The following is a 17,335-nucleotide window of genomic DNA, read 5'->3' as shown; positions in this document are numbered from 1 at the left end:
TTTATCATATCATCTTTTTTATTAGTGAGTCCTTATTAAAAGAAAGCTATTTTACATTTTTAACTATTTTTACATACAGATTAGTAGTTATAAAAGGAAATGAAAATTGGATTTCTAGTTTCTTATATGGTGCTAATGCCACAATATTACACTCAATTTCTGAGGGGCATAGTTTAAGAAAGTTATAAAAAATAATTTGCTGTAAATATAAGCAATATGCTTTCAAGATCTGTGTAAGTAGAAAATTTTTTTTCTGAATGTCTTTCATAGCTGTGGCAATTCAATTGCAATATTAAGATAGAAGGGCTGTCTTATCAAATATTTTAATATGTAATTTTTAATTTCTATATTAACAATTAAATTTTTAAATAAACATTGAACGCATGCTCTTTCACCAATATTTTAAAACACAATATGTGGACTTAATAAAGTATGCATTTATCAAATGAAATCAGAATAAATTTTATTACATTTTTTAATACTCAGGACTTTGATGATGTGCCTGGTAAGCTCCAAATATTAATCCATGTTCCCCGAGACCAGGAGAATTTTGCTGCTTCTATTATTAGCCTGTCTAGCTAAGCTCTTAGGCAAACTTCCTTTCCTTCGTTGCAGAGATCGGATTATCCCGCTCTCACTTAGCTCATGGTCTGCCCACTCCGCCCCACAACCTACGGAGTCAGACTCGAACACGTGGGGAGGAGCCAGCAGGCATCAAACTGTCACCGAGCAGGACCCCTGGGCCTCCCCAGGACAGGCCTTCCCAAGTCCTCTGCTCTGGCCCTTCTCTGCAGTGCCTAGAGAACTGTTTGAGGCACATTACTGGGTTATCTTACAGACATGCAGGTGTGAAGGTCGCTCAGTTGTGTCCCACGCTTCGTGACCCCATGGATTACAGTCCGTGGATTCTCCAGGCAAGAATACTGGAGTGGGTCGCCTTGCCCTTCTCCAGGGGGTCTTCCCGACCCAGGAATTGAACCTGGGTCTCCCACACTGTAGGCAGATTCTTTACCATCTGAGCCACCAGGGAAGCGCTTGTGATATGAAAACACAGATATGATAGGAAAACAGATATGAAAACCCTTCACCAGATGGAAAACGTTTACTACTTGCTGACCTGGAGCGCCTAGCCTCAGGCCTCCTGGAGCGGAAGGACTGATAATGTTATTCCCTGTCGCCCCATCCTGTGTCCTCACCATCAGCCAATCAGAGAATCGTGTCTGAGCGACCACATGCCCCGTGACCCGCCTCCCTCACCTGGCTTTTAAAAACGCTTTGCAGAATCGCTTTAGGAGGCTGGGGCCCTTACGGCAAGAGCCCCCATGTCCTTGGGTGGCCCTGCAGAAAACCTTTTTCTGCTCCAGACGTGGACGGTTCAGTTTGTTTGGACTCCTTGTTCATGGGACAAAGAACTTGGCCCTAACAAAACTGCTTTTCCTAAAAACTATTTTTCCTAAAATAGCCACTGCTGGGAGAAAGGAGCGGTGTGAACTATTTCTGGAGAATGCCTAAACATTGATAAACAACTTAAAAAACATCTTTTTCTATCATTTTTTTTTACCCAGAATTTGCCAAAGTGTCCATCTGAGATTTTTTGTGATCTGAAAAATTGGAAACAAGCTTAATATTCATTAACAGAATGAACAGTATTATGCTATAACTTTATTACCATGCAACTATTTGTTAAACCCAGTAAGGTTATTTAATAACATAATAAAATGGGTATTGCAGTAATAAGTAATGGCACTTGGATGTAAATTACTGCAAGTAAATTATGATGACTTTTTTTGTAATTTGCAATTTTTATTAAATGGTAGAATGAAATGAAAAATACATCAAAGTTTTAACAATAAGTATCTTTTCAGGTTGGAGTTATATTTTTTTTCCTACATTGCACATATCCCCTAAAAATCTTTACTTTGAAAAGTTGCTCTGATTTATTTCAAAGTAGGGAGCAGTTTGAGGTTTAAAAATTGAATCTTAATTGTAATCGTGACGTTTGTCTTTAAGAATGGTAAAGGCATCACCAAATATACATGGTGATTGTCCTGTTTTGACAAAATGATGTTTATGATGCTTAAGATCTATTGAAGAACTGTCACTGTGCTGATGGATCTAAGTTATATTTTTCTGAATTGGGAATGGTTTTCTGGAGAATAAATTCTGACTTTCTTTTGGTTTATTTTGTCCAGAAGAGATACTTAAATACATTAGTGAGAATGTATACACTGGAATACATACATTTCAGTTATTTTTTTAAATAAATCGAAGTAATTTATAGCAATGCTTTTTATGAAAAAAATCAAGAATGTGTATATGAGTTAAAATATGTGAAAAACATCTTTCTGTGAATACAGATAAGTTAAATAGATGCCCAGTGAATTCTTAATATCATTTAATGGTTAATTCATATATCATTTGCTTCAAGAAGTTATCTTTGCTCTTCATATGCTCTCTTTTTTTTCAGATATCACAACTTTAGTTTTATTTCTGGCAGCATTTGCTAGGTTTTACCTTATTTTTTATGATTTTGTTTTTGAGTACTAGCTTTAAATTTCAGCAGATGATGACTTTTGTGGTATGATTTGGTCTTATAAATTCATTTTTGGATCCCTTTAATCTCTTCTCAAGTTCTTGAATATAGTGTGTGTGAATATTGTTGGCTGACTTTTTTGAATACCTGGGTATTTCTCAGGAGTGTCTGAATGAATCTAAAATTTAGATTGTAAATTCAGGACCATAAAATGAAATGAAGGGTATAGCTTACTGACCTGTTAATTTTGCCTGTTCCAAAAATATTTTCTCTTAGGTACATTTTAACAGTGCCTTTAATTCATAATTTATATATATTTTAGATTAGAGAGTAGAAATCTCTTTCAAATACAAATAAACATCTTTTTCTAAACATATTCTTTAAGATTTTACAGAACAGTCACCAACTCAGTCTATTTCCAGAATGAAAATCCTACTCTTAAATTCGTCCTCATGTGGCAGCTATTTGACTTTTTGTTTTTCTTCTAAAATATCTCTAAAACCATAACTTTTCATAAGTTTCCGGCACCAATATCATACCACAAAATACACAAATAGCTAAATTTTTTCTTATTTATATTCACTTTATGTTTTTAAAAGACCAGAGATTTGTTAGCCTTTTGGGTAGAGAAAACCATTAAATTTTACTTTAATTTTATTTGAGTAAAATTAAAATCTTGGTACCTTAATCTCAGAAGCAACATTTTAAGTCCTGGAAAGTCACCTGGGGATACTGATTACCATTTTGGATAGTGCAGATGTGGAATTCTTCCATCACTACAGAAAGTTCTGTGAGGCACTGGTGGTTTACAGTTTTCATAGTGAACACTAACTCCATTCAAACTTCAACTTAAAAATAAAGAGACAAATTTTGGGTTTATGTGTATTTTCAACTAAATACATTTTGGTTCATTTTCACCTTATCAATTTTTTTGAAGTTATAACATTGCTTTAACTGTTGTCCTTTATTATTGTTTTTTTCCCTTTAGAATGTAGGCATTTTCCCAGTTCCTGAGAACTCCTTGGTTTTCCTCTTTATCACTGGTTTTCTGTAGCCTGAGTATGATGTGTCTGGGTGTGGTTTTGTTTTTGTTTATACTGCTTAGGGTCCAGTGAAATTCTGGAATCAATGGGATCGTATAATTTTATCAAATCTTGCAGGTTTTTGGCCACTACTTTAACATTTCTGTTTCTCAAGACTCCAGATATATGTCTGTTAAATAATTGATACTATTGGATGATTCACTGCGTCTCTATTTATTTTCTGGTGTTTAATCTCTCTTCAAAAAATATTTGCTTATTTATTTTTGGCTCTGCTGGGCCTTTGCTGCTGCACAGGCCTTCCTCCGGTTGCTGTGATCAGGGGCTCCTCTCTAGGTGCGGCGCCTGGGTTTCTCTCTGCAGTGGCCTCTTTGTCAGAGAGCGGGCTCTAGAGCGTGCACACTGTAGTTACAGTACGTGGCCCCGGTAGTTATGGCCCCCAGGCTCCTCGAAACAGCCTCATTAGTGGGGGCACACAGACTCAGCTGCCCCCTGGCATGTGGGATCTTCCCCGACCAGGGATCAAACCCGTGTCTCCTGCGTTGGCAGGAGGATTCTTTACCACTGAGCCACCAGGGAAGTCCCAGGGTTTCATCTCTTTGATACATTTTGGGTTCTCACTTTTTCTACAACTTAAAGTTCACAAATCTGTTCTAGAGTCTTTTAAGGTATAACAACTATCAAGTATAATTTTTGATTTTGGATATTATAGGTTTTGTCTTCAGATGTTCCGCTTGACTACTTTTCTGTCTTTACCTTCTTTCCTGATTATCGGTCATGTTTTCTGATCTTTGGACATCTAGGAGGTTTTCATTAGATTCTAAAGATTTTGTGTTTTACTCCTTGTGTCTGGGTTCTAGTTTTCAAAAAGGAATATTATGCTTTGCCCTCATAGACAGTGAGTTGCTTCTGGTTTAGCTTGATCATCTTGAGAGCTGTTTTTAAATTGTGTAGGGGTGGTCCTTGAGTTGGGATGCAAGAATTGTTTATCCCCATTACTAAGTCCTGACCCTCCGGATGTCTAAATTTAATGCTTCAAGACGCCTATGTGGACTTTCCACTGCTGCTGGTAGGAGCTGAATGATTCACAGCCTTTTGTGGTTCTGGGAGGCATTCAGCTCACAGCTTTCCCAGAACTTTGTAACCCGCCTCGTAGAAATTCACCCACTGCATGCATGTCCTGCACTCAGCATAGATTCAAGGGTCTGTCGACAGTGTGCGGGATTGCTTCTCCGTGCAGCTCGCTGCTCTCCGGAGATCTGCATCATAGTTTCCTGCCTTAAACGCTGATCGATCACCTAAATTCAGTAAGGCCACGATCTGCTTTTAGTGATGTGCATGCATGCCCACACACACGTGCACACTCACACATGCGCACACACGCACACGCTCGCACACACACTCGCCCCCCACACACGCACACACGCATGCTCACACACACACGTGTGCCCATGCACGCACACACATGCACACTCTCACACATGCACACACTCACACACACACACAAACACACTCCCACTCATGCACACACACTGGTGCACACTCCCACTTACACACACACTCATGCACACACACGCACTCACACACACGTGCTTGCACACACATGCACACACCCACACACACACATGCTCACACACACTCATAGTCACATGCACACACACTCATGCACTCACACACACACAGACACACACTCCCACGCACACACATGCACACACTCACGCACACACGTGCACACACATGCGTGAGTGCACATACAGACATACACACACACAGACTCACACTCACACATACTCAAACACACACACACACATGCGCACACACAGACCAACTTTATGACATGAAATAAACTTTCCAGACAAAATTCTAAGGCTATCCTAGAACTTCCTTTGTTTTCTGTTTGTTTTGCTCAGATACCATAGTTTGACACTGCCTGTGGCTTTATGTCAGAAAAAAAAACAAACACATTTGTCTCATGTACATTAGCCTTAGTTTTTAACTGTTTGAGTGAGAGAGTTACTTTAACCCTTGCTATTCCATCATGGCTGAAAGTGGAAGTCTGTCTTCAGCTGATGAAGATCCATGTAACAAGGAATCGCAAGCTAAATATCACATCATGTTAAACTTAACTTTGCAGAGAATGTTGATAATGTACAACACAATGACAAGACATCTGTCGTTAAAGCCTAATAGAGACTAGCAAGTCAGTCTTCTTGAGAGAGATTGAATACATACAGATTTAAGGTCATCGAAAGTCATTAAATGGAATGATACAAACGGCAGCTTGGATTTACAGTTATGAGAGTCATCTGCATAAAGTATAAGGATGGTCTCAGAGAAAGCATGTTGGCACAGTGAAAATTCAGAGTGCAGCTGTGCCCCCATTTTAAATTTGACCCAGGCTTACTGTCAAAGACAGACCACTGGGATCTGTCAGCCATGTTTACAACTTAATTTAACAATTCTTGTGTTTGAATTTTGACCAAGTTGCTCCTGCCCAAGAAAGAAAACATCAGCTATAAGAATCATTAATTCTTGAAAGTAATTTTATGGTATTTCTAAAAATATGCATCATATAAGAGCAAAAAGTAATAACATTACTTCTATGTGTTGCATTACTGATGTTGATTTAGAGTTGTAAGAAAAATAATCCTTAATACGTTCTGGAGCCACAGACTGGGTATTTAGTTTATTTTTTCTCCTCAGTGTGTTTAAAATCTACTAAATTATATGAAGAAGCTAAATGTTTAAAATACATGTGTGCACCTTAATTATTTTTTGTTTGAACTGATTCTCAGAGCATTAGCTTGAGGCATGGGCTTCCCTGGTGGCTCAGTTGGTTGAAGAACCCGCCTGCCGATGCAGGAGACACAAGAGACCCTGGTTCGATGCCTGATCTGGGTAGATCCCCTGGAGAAGGAAGTGGCAACCCACTCCAGTATTCTTATCTGGAAAATTCCATGGACAGAGCAGCCTGGCGGGCTAAAGTCCACGGGGTCACAAAAGAGTCGGACGTGACTGAGCAGGCACACACACTCACTCCCTCATGTAATACCTCCAGTTCCAAAACTAAGGAAGAAAAAAAACAACTTAGCTTTCCTTTCCTTCAGCCCTAACCTTGAATAATTCTTAAAGGAAGCTCTTAAATGTAGCTAAGATAAAACAAGGCAACAATATAGTTCCTGTTTTCACTGATGCCATACTTTTAGTTTTTATGTGAATTACTGTTTATGAAGTCAACCTTCATTATAAGCAGATATATATAATGTGCCCAATAGTTAGTAAAATTTCAGTAAACTAAGAATTCATAATTAATAACCTAATTTGAAACATTTCATGATACACAGTTGCTCTTGATTTTAGAATTAGCTAGTTTAAATAGGTAGTAAATTTTCAATTTCATGTAAATATCCAGTTTACATGCCTTTAAAATTTCCACATCTTTAGTGCTCAGATTAGAAATGCCATTTTAAATTATTTTTTAAAAATAAAATGTACTTGTTAATTATTTTATAGCTGTAAGATTATAAGAGATTTGTAAGAAATATAATGTTGCTGATAAAATTTATCAATTAGCTAGTATTCAACAATGATCATCAACGTTAGAGATTATATCCTTGCTGAAATTTTATTTTCACCATAGTAGTTCCTTTAAATTGTTTGGCACTTTAGAAGATGAGATATGTCCAAAAAAATATATCATGCTTAATAAATATTGCTGGATGAATGGATGAATTTTTAAAAGCTTAAAAAATAAATTGTAAGTGCTGGAGTACTTGGAAATAAAAGTTTCATTAAGTTTAATTAAGTATAATTAAACACTCTGCCAACCTCAGAAAGCAGTTTTTAGAAATACTAGCAGTCCTTAGGCAACGTATGAGCTGACAGTTAAATGAATTAAAAATGAGGTTGAGAATGGATGTGTCCGCACAGATACCCAGTGTCTACTATTTGTTGATCATTGATGAAAACTAGCTGTACACGCTGTTTCTTTTTAAATGACTTTTGATGTTGGTTCTGCTAAAGAGAATATACAGAACTAATTCTGGTTAAATAATTTACTTTCAAAATTATGTTTTTTATGTTAAATTTTCTAATTAATTTTTTTTAATTTTTAATACCTTTTTTTCTCTTCTACAGTATTTATTAAAATGAATTGCTAGTTTCCGATAGAAGGATTTTGGTAATGAAACAGCCAATATGTCTACCTATTATAGAAAATGTAGAAATAAAAATGCAAGCTTTCAACAATAAATTACAGTACTATATTCCATCATCGGACTATAGTCATATTGGATTTTCATTTTCAGTAATAGAAAATGTGGCTTGCTCCTCAAACTTGCTTCTGAAATACTTCTAGATGTAAAAATAAAAACCACTACAAGATGTTTAATTGCTGTGTAGGCCTGAATTTTAGATAAATTAATCAGGAATGCATTTGTAACTGTATGCTAAATAATTATCATTATTTTTCTACTTCATTTTGCAATGCAATATTCATCTTTCATATTACCAAATTTTCTTCTCATTAACAATTAATAGTACTTGGGAATTTGAGGTTACCTGGTAACTACTGAAACTACTGAAAAATTGCTAAAAGCCAGGGGTATCCACTCAGTCTAATTATTTTCCTTCTGATCTTGCTTTTGTTTAAGGATTGGAACAAGCTGAGCCAACCATGACTGGCAAAACACAGACCAGCAACGTCACCAATAAGAACGACCCCAAGTCCATCAACTCCCGCGTCTTCATTGGCAACCTGAACACGGCCATCGTCAAGAAGGTCGACATTGAAGCGATCTTCTCCAAGTATGGGAAGATAGTGGGCTGCTCCGTTCACAAAGGCTACGCGTTCGTGCAGTACATGAGTGAGCGCCACGCACGAGCGGCGGTGGCTGGGGAGAACGCCAGGGTCATCGCGGGCCAGCCGCTGGGTGAGTCCTGCCGCCTGCGGGTCACGGTAGAGTTCTGCTCTCCAACGCACCTGGGCGGAACGTGCTCTTTAAGAGCCAGCGCCACCGAGGCATGCATTTCCTGACCAGTCGGAGTGCCCTTACATTTCTAACTGATATTGTTTTCTTGTTCTCGTATTACACTAATTATAAGTGTCTCATTTTCTCTACAAGTTATAAGCGTGAGATCAAGACTGATTTGTAGTGCTTAGTACCACCACCAGTCTTAATAGGCAAATGAAAGATATGCCTCACATTTAACTTTGTTTGACTTGATTAATGTCTTATCTTCCAGGAAATACTATATGAAGCAAAAGAATCACAATAATTACTTTTTATACTTATAGTGCTTATTCTGAGAGGCTAATGTATTTCCCTCACTTATTGCTTTTATTTTGGGAGGAGAAGGGATAGAAAATAACAAAAAGAAGTAAATCTTGAGAACTGGAAAAGGAGTGTAAGCTACCCTTTCTTGTCTTGTCCATCATGCCTTTTCAGTCATGTGCAGTAATCAGACTTATGTCTCATATCCAGAAAATAAGATAACTCTTTTTTCAAAGAAAGGAGCATACAGTCTTAAGTAGAAAGAATATTCTTAGGAGAAAATATTTTGTAGTCAGGATACAGATAAAAATAAAAAGTTAGACCATCTTTTTTCTACTTGAGGAAAAAGCGGAATTAATACCTCAGTGATTCTCTAATTTGTGTCCCTTGTCACATTCAGATTCTTACATTAAACTGATTAGACGTTGTCTTCTTTTGGATATCCAGCAGGCATGTCAGTTTCCTATGCCTAGAGCACAGAGCAGAACTCCAGATTTTCTGCATCATAGCTTCCTCCACCCTCATACTTCTCCATGTAATAAGTGGAACCTTCATTTATTCAGTTTTCAAATAAAATCCTGACTGTCCACCTTGGTTCTTCTCTTCCCCTCACACTCTAATATAATCCATCATCATGTCTCTCACCATTACTGTATCCCAAACCCACTCGGCTTTTACATCTATACCAATAGCCATCTTATACAGGCCACCATTGTCTCAGAATAAAGTTTATATTCTAGGCCACAGCTGTGATTGCTACCAGTTCTTCAGCCCCTTCTCTCTGCCTTCTTGTACCACTTCGGTGCCACTGGCTGTCTCGATGTATACACCTCAGACATTCCAAAACTGTTCCTACCTCAGAGGCTTTGCATTTATCCCCTCTGCTCGGAAGACAGGTCTTTGCTAATTATTTTTGCCCTGCTTTATTGTATGCCAGTCTCAAATTCTACTTTCTCTGAAAGGGTTTTCTGACCTACTTATCTAAAATAAAATAGTCTTCTGCCCTCTTACCTGCATTGTCTATTGGATTATTATACTTTTTTTTTTCATAGCCCTCATGTATCTGGAATTACATTTTTTTAATAGTTTGTGTCCATGCGTGAGACTTGCATGATCTCAGTGCTCCTGCCTGGGACTGCAAACAGGCTAAGAAGTGAAAGCTCAGAATCCTAACCACTAGGCCACCAGGGAACTCCCTGCAACTACATATTTTAATTTATGATGTTACTTCTAACATGTCCAGAGATGTAAAGATGAAGGTGCATATAAAAGAAACAAGATAAAAATGCATAGACAAATCAAGCTGAGTGTAAAGAATGTTGCATTAAAGTTATATAATGTAATTATCAAAAATTGGGGAGAAGGTGTGGAATTCAATACAGGGAGAAGTCTGAGGTAACAGTTTTGAGGGAATAAAAGCAGTTTTATGTAAGTGCTTGCAGTAAAGCCACAGAATACCATTACCATGTAGGAATATAGTTTTATTTATATTTCTCCAATTAACTTTTCTGTATTTTAAAGAAAAATAAAGCCTTCCAAAATCTAGTGGTCAGTTTTTATATCTGTCCTTGGTTTTCAGTGTCACCATTCTACTCCTTTACCTGATATCAGAATTTTTGGACCACTTATGCCTTACCTTCTAAATTGAAATCTCTACTTCAGGGCCACATCTGAGCCAAATATCAGAGTGATAACCATTTATTACCTGTATCCTGATTATTATAAAACTAGTACATATTTGTAGAAATGCATTTAATTACTAATTTAAAAAAATAATTGCCAATATAAAGTCAGTTAAAGGTCAGTTCATGTGTTAATGAACTATATAGCTAATTTCCCAGAGCCCCTTTTCCTATGTTGGGTAGGGGGCCGTTTCCTCCTCTACCCATCTTGAGTTCTTATGAGTGGGCTAATAGTAAAATCAACACAGCTCAGATTAACAGGAGAAAAAGAAACAAATTATAATTCAGTTACATGGAGGTCTCACAGAATTGCCTGAGAAATGACCAAAGCAGGCAGCTTTTATACTTTTTAGACAAAGAAAATAAATAAACAATAAATTTGAAAAGAATTGATGGGACAAAGCAACAGGCTTTGGGACTTAATTAGTAAGGAATTTAAACAAAGTTTGAGCTTGGGTAGTACATTATTAAAGAAGTTAGAAGAGTTGCTTGATTCATAGAGGTTTTTCTGCCCTAATTCCCTATCTCTGAAAATAAGGTTGTCCTTCTTCCCCCAACTGTAAGGAAGGCACCTTTCACACGAGAGAGATTTATTTCCAGACTTTAGAGAGACAGAAAAGAGGTTCAGCATCCCTCTTGCATCAACTGTTTAAGTCACTTTATTTCAAAATAATCCACATGCCAATGAGGCATCCTTTGGGGCCACATATCCTTGGTCCAAACACCCGTCACCAGCCCTTATCAGAGAAAAATGCAGTGGCGAAGAGCAATAGCCACACTAAAAATTTAGTGGCTTACTGAGAAAAACCCAAGGGGGAAGAATGATGACGCCAAATCACTGTGCTTTGAGAGCCACAGAATTAATCCATGCTTCTGATAAGAGGCCATTTTTTTCCTTTTCAGTCATTCTGGAATCCTGTCTCAGATGCGTCCTCCATTCAATCTCTGGAACACGTAACTTAATCAGTCTTAATCACCCTTTCTGCCTCAATCCAAGTCAAAGACTTGATTCCTTTACTATAATTGAAATCTAGTCTCTCATCCTTGTCTAATCAGAACTCGTTTTCATACAAAGTAGGTGTTTTATAGGTGTTTCATAACTTTGCTTTTCAGGACTCACGTTTCAATATACCAACCTTGTCTTAAACCATACTGCTAGAGACTCAGGCAAAGGCTGGTCTTCCAGATGTTCCTTATAGGAAGCTGGTTCCTGAAGAAAATACTTAGCTTTCCAGGAGGTATACCCCTTTCAGCTTTATATATTTTGTGTTTGGTGATAGGGGATACTTAGGTATAGGTACAATCACTTGCTTCTTGAAATTTTAGACTCTCAATGAGACTGCTTCTGATTTGCAGCTCCCACTAAACCTTCAGTTCAGTTCAGTTCAGTCGCTCAGTCGTGTCCGACTCTTTGCGACCCCATGAATCGCAGCACGCCAGGCCTCCCTGTCCATCACCAACTCCCGGAGTTCACTCAGACTCACGTCCATTGAGTCCGTGATGCCATCCAGCCATCTCATCCTCTGTCGTCCCCTTCTCCTCCTGCCCCCAATCCCTCCCAGCATCAGAGTCTTTTCCAATGAGTCAACTCTTCACATGAGGTGGCCAAAGTACTGGACACTTAGGTGTGGGTAAATTCACTTGCTTCTTGAAATTTTAGACTCTCAGTAAGATTGTTTCTGATTTGAGTTCCCACTAAACCTTAAAGCTCTTAATTTGAAGTGAATTGAATATGGATCAAATAATAGACCCCTGTCACATAAAATTGATATTAACTTCATGTACCTCAACCTATATAAACATTTTTCTTTTTCTTTAGAATGGGAAGAAAATTAATATTAAGGCATGCCCTGGGCTAGTACTTTACCTATAGTATCTTATCTCAGTGCATATTCAAGTAACTTCTAAGTAGAAATAATCTTCACATCACAATGTGTTTAAATTTTTTATAATGCAATTTAGAAATTAAACTTCAGTAGTATCAGAAAAAAATTAAACATGTTAATGTGAGTTCTCATAGTTCTATGGAATTATAGATATACCCTTAAACTGAGAATCGATTATGCGTGTGATGAAACCTATCTTTTATCAAGTGGAAGATATTAACAGCCATTTTGTGTCTACAAGTAAGGGGACACTGAAGTGTTTTAAGTTGTTGAAAATTTTTTATTGAAAGAATAATCCATTCACAGTTTGATGGGTGAATTAATGTGATATAAAACTAGAAACAAGGACATGTGTTGGGAGACTATTGAAAGAGTCCAGGTTTGAAATTATAGAAATGAAGAGGGAAAAATTAGGAAAATGATGTAGAATCAATAAGACTTAATGGCTAGTTTTCAAAATGGGTAAGCCAGAAAGAAAGGAGAATCAAGAATGATTCCCATATTTCTGGTTGAGCTCTCTGTTGAATTGCCTTCTGGATCACGAGGATGGTGGAGAATGATTTCCAAAGGGAAGAAAGATTTTTGCGTAGGAGAGTGAGTTCAGGACTGAATAGATGTATTGAGATTGATGTACATGCTTCAGGATATCCAGGTATATGTATCTCATAGAATCTTGCAAGTTCAACCTAAGAGGAGAGATTTAGACTAAAAGTGAAAAATTCGTATCATCAACACAGTGTTATCGCTATGGAGATGGATAAGCTCACCCGGGGAAGTATAGCGTGAAAAGAGTATTGGCTGAAGATGGATCTGTGGAGAAATCTTTGAATCCAAATAACTAGAAGAGTCTTTCTAATAAGCCTTCTGAAAATCTCCATCTGAACTGCATTTGCACAGCTCTTTGCTCTCCCAATTCTAAATTGCAGTTACTGTGCCCTTCCTAAACTTCCTGTATTGATGACTGCTTTCTCAGTGATTTGGAGAAGGCAATGGCACCCCACTCCAGTGCTCTTGCCTGGAAAATCCCATGGGTGGAGGAGCCTGGTAGGCTGCAGTCCATGGGGTCGCTAAGAGTCGTCGGGCACGACTGAGCGACTTCCCTTTGACTTTCTTAGTGATTGATCCTTATGTCAGTTTCATTACACGATCAATACTAATGATTTCCAAACTCCCAAGGCCACGCGAGCAAGTATTCTTATTTATTCTAATATTTAAAAGTCTCATTTCGGAGAGCTTAAGCCTATTATCTTCAAAGCTTAAGCTTCTTTCCATGTCATTGTCTTCTATACTCAAAGTCATCTGCTCAGCTGAGTAGCAGAGAAAACTTGATCCAGCTTGCCAAAGGTCAGTGTCTGTCTTTGATAAAGCCATTGACATAAATATCTTTCAACCAATTGCAAGTCAATCACTGCAGACCCAGTCAAGATGATTTTACTCACTTGACTACATTAGTATACCTGAACAGTTAAGAACCAGAACTCCGTATACCTGTATTATAAAATATTCTGTATCTTTCTGGTGAAAACATCTTTTAACCATGAAATTATCATCAAGTTCTCATTTGAAATTTTAACCAAGTATATATTTTACATTCTTCTCAAATACACATAAAATGAGAAATTATTTTTAAAATTGCTGGATTCTACCAAAAAAAAAAAATTATAGTGCACAGAGTACTAAGGGAGCTCAGAAATTAGAGCTCAAAATATTGGAACGCTACTTCGAATTTTGAAAGTAGGCCACAGTCTAATGTTTTGATTAGCTTTTCTCCCTTGGATTTTTTATTCATACTATGCTGACAACATTCCTAAATTTTATACCATAACTCATGAAAAGGCACCTTGAATCAGTTCCATGGTCTAGCCATTTTACCAACAGGATAATGAACCCAAGGACTATTTTATGGAAGACATAGTTTGTTTGCTGAAGTTGTTTCCCTTAAAGGCTTATAGCACGTAAACTAGCAATTAAGGTGATATGTCTCCCTCGTGATTAGACTCCTATATATTTGTTCCTCCAGAATGATTAAACAGAAAGCAAAGAAAAATATCTAGTTCCCCAAACTGCACTGAATGTCTCCATTCTTTTTTAAATCTGTGATCAAGTCATGTCCCAAACGTGACCGTGAATTTGACGTGTTTATTAGGGTGCCTTCTCCCCTTTCCTGTGCTATCGGAAGGTTATGCCTTTGTTTTTCAGTTCACAGTTCACTCATTCAAACTTGCGAGGCATATGGCATCATGCCAGCTGTGACCACAGTCTGTGACATGCTTCAGAACGACACTCTCTTCCTTTCTCCACTGAGATCTCTTCTTATTCCCAGAGCAAAGTTGACAGTCTGAAAAAATTTACCTGATAAATACCCTTTATCCTTTGCTGGGAGAAGCGATATTTGAACACAAGGATTTTAAATAAATAAACTGGGTGGAGAGATGGATTTTGTGTACTGCTACCTTTCTAGGACCCATGAAAGCATACCCTTTGGGTATGATAAGGAAGAGGAAATTTGGAAAAAATTTAATTTTCTTGGTGTATACATCTTTAGTTCTTCCACACATCTTTTGCCCTATAGTTGAAAAAGTGATGTCCCTTTTTTATCCCTGGTGTCCTGCCTTTGATATGTAATGAATGATTGCTGAACTGTGGAAAAAAGCAATTAATTGCATTTCATCCACAGTACTTGGGGATTTTAAAAAATCAGAATATAACTGTGAAGTTATTCTGAATATGTTTTGTAAAAAAAGTGTAATTTTTAGAATGCACACCTCTTTACAAAACTGCATTTCAATTTGGTTATTTAACATAATTTAAATTTAAAAATTTAAAGGAGAATCCTCTTCTTAGTATTTCATTGAAATTGAATTCTAGGTTTTGTTAATGTTAGAAATATTTATCATATTTTTAATCCACATTTGGCCAGTGGAACTACTTTTTCTCAAACACATTATGTGAGAGATGAAATAGACATTTGAAATGTCGAATACTGACAATTTTTATATGAGAGGTCACACATAAAGTGTCATCTTGTACCAAAATATCATGCAGAGGTTGGAGACTAAGTCTAGATCAGTTCCAATTTGCACTGATTACAGTTGGCTTGATTACACACAGGCTATAAATAAACATTTGTAATGTCTTTATTTTTAGATAGTTTCGCTCATGATGGTTGCAAGAGCACAAGTTATGAACTTAGGGAGTCAGTTATTAATCGTAGGAGAAATCCAACTCTAAAAAAATCACTTATCAGTGGAAACCATTCCTCTGTAACACCTGTGGTTGAGGTTCAAAGTCAAAAGAAAGAACATAAGATAGATAATTAGATTAATTTGTATTTATACTATAAATCTCTTGAAATTGCTTAAGGAATTCAAAGAAAGTGCATGAATAAGGATTGCTAGTTTTAAAGTAAATCTGGTGAGTAATTTTAATCCTGACCATGAGAGAAGTGATGGAAAGTTAACTGATAAGAAGAAAGATATTAGAGACCAATCCTGAATATGGACAAAACAGTAAGGCAACAAATGCTGGTAATACACCAGTATTGCTCCATGCCGGTAATACTCCAGGCATGTCCTGTGGGTAATGGCTTTCAAAAGTGCTTTTATTCTCAACCACTATTTTGCATTCGGAGTGAGCTTTTCAAAAGACAAATTTAACCATATCACCCTTTGATAGAAAATTATCAGTGATTCCTCATGGTTCTCAGAAAAGAGACTGAGACCGTTCCTGCGGCCTTCAACTTTCCATGCAATTTGTTTTCTGCTCATCTGTGGGCTTACCACATTGCCCTCTCAGCCTTTCTTGGTGCTCCATCTAAGTCGGCTTGTTCTTTGAACAAGCTACCTTCTCTCCCTCACCAGGACTTTTGCACATGCTGTTTGAGCTTGTGGAATATCCTTCCCTACCAAGCTCCCTGCCATCCCACCTCCCTTCTCCACTTTAACACTCCCTTCAGTTGGCTGTCCCTCAGATCTCAGGTCAAATGTTTAAGGAAACCTAGTTTGATACCTCAAAACTATTGGCATCCCTTTCTAGCACGTATCTTCTTTTCAGTTCTGTTTTAATACTGGCTATTTTGCGATTGGTGCCTGTTCCTTCTCCCCATAGGTTCATTCCTTGAGAGCATGGACTATGCATGTTAAAATGCATCTTTCTGGCACCTTGGCGTGTGCTGACACTTTCATGATAAATGTTCCATGTGTTCTGGGCGAATGAATGAACATTTAGAGGAACAGGTAGGTTTCACTACAGGCCCTTTTGTGCCCAGTTGCTTCAGTCGTGTCTGACTCTCTGCGACCCCATGGACTGCAGCCCACCAGGCTCCTCCGTCCACAGGATTCTCCAGGCAGGAATCCTGGGCATGCTGGCATGCCTTCCTCCAGGGGATCTTCCTGACCCGGGGATCCAACCCACCTCTCCTGATTCTCCTGCGCTGCAGGGGGATTCTTGACCACTGAGCCATTAGAGAAGTCCCAAAGGGCCTTTTACCCCCATTGAAAAGTGGAACACGGAAAAAGAAAGACAGGGAAAGAAGGAGAAAGAGGAGGAAGAGAAGGCAGAGAAAGAAAAAGGGGCGATTGCAGGGTCCCAAGGAAGGAAGTAATTATAGTGGGGTTGGTGTAAAGAGACGGCTCTGTGGCCCCCTTGAGAGGGGGTTCAGTCTCTCAAAGTCAGACACCCCAGAAACCGTGATGTAATGCATGCCAAGTGGCTGCAGTCCCGTCCGACTCTTTGCGACCCTGTGGACTGCAGCCCGCCAGGCTCCTCTGTGCGTGGGAGTCTCCAGCCAAGGACACTGGGCTCTGTTGCCACGTCCTCCTCCAGGGGATCTTTTGGACCCAGGGATCAAACCTGCGTCTTTTATGTCTCCTGCATTGGCAGGCAGGTTCTTCACCACTAGCGCCACCTGGGAAGCCCAAGC

General features: G+C 38.2%; 1 protein-coding gene across 5 annotated transcripts in view; it reads left to right on the top strand.

Annotated features, from left to right (window-relative positions):
• RALYL (RALY RNA binding protein like) overlaps positions 1-17,335 on the top strand; it is an 821,188-nt gene that overhangs the window by 357,996 nt on the left and 445,857 nt on the right. For all 5 annotated transcript variants that reach the window (XM_042254525.1, XM_060393531.1, XM_027973257.2 and 2 more), the window contains one exon: positions 8,226-8,504. In XM_042254525.1, the coding sequence (XP_042110459.1) occupies positions 8,249-8,504 (256 nt within the window). In that variant the 5' untranslated portion in view covers positions 8,226-8,248. The remainder of the gene's footprint in view (positions 1-8,225; positions 8,505-17,335) is intronic.

The sequence above is a fragment of the Ovis aries genome, chromosome 9 (genome assembly GCF_016772045.2).
Source record: "Ovis aries strain OAR_USU_Benz2616 breed Rambouillet chromosome 9, ARS-UI_Ramb_v3.0, whole genome shotgun sequence".
In the NCBI taxonomy this organism is placed as follows: domain Eukaryota; kingdom Metazoa; phylum Chordata; class Mammalia; order Artiodactyla; family Bovidae; genus Ovis; species Ovis aries.
Note: the sequence above shows the minus strand (reverse complement) of the source record. Positions and strands in the feature narration are given on the sequence as shown.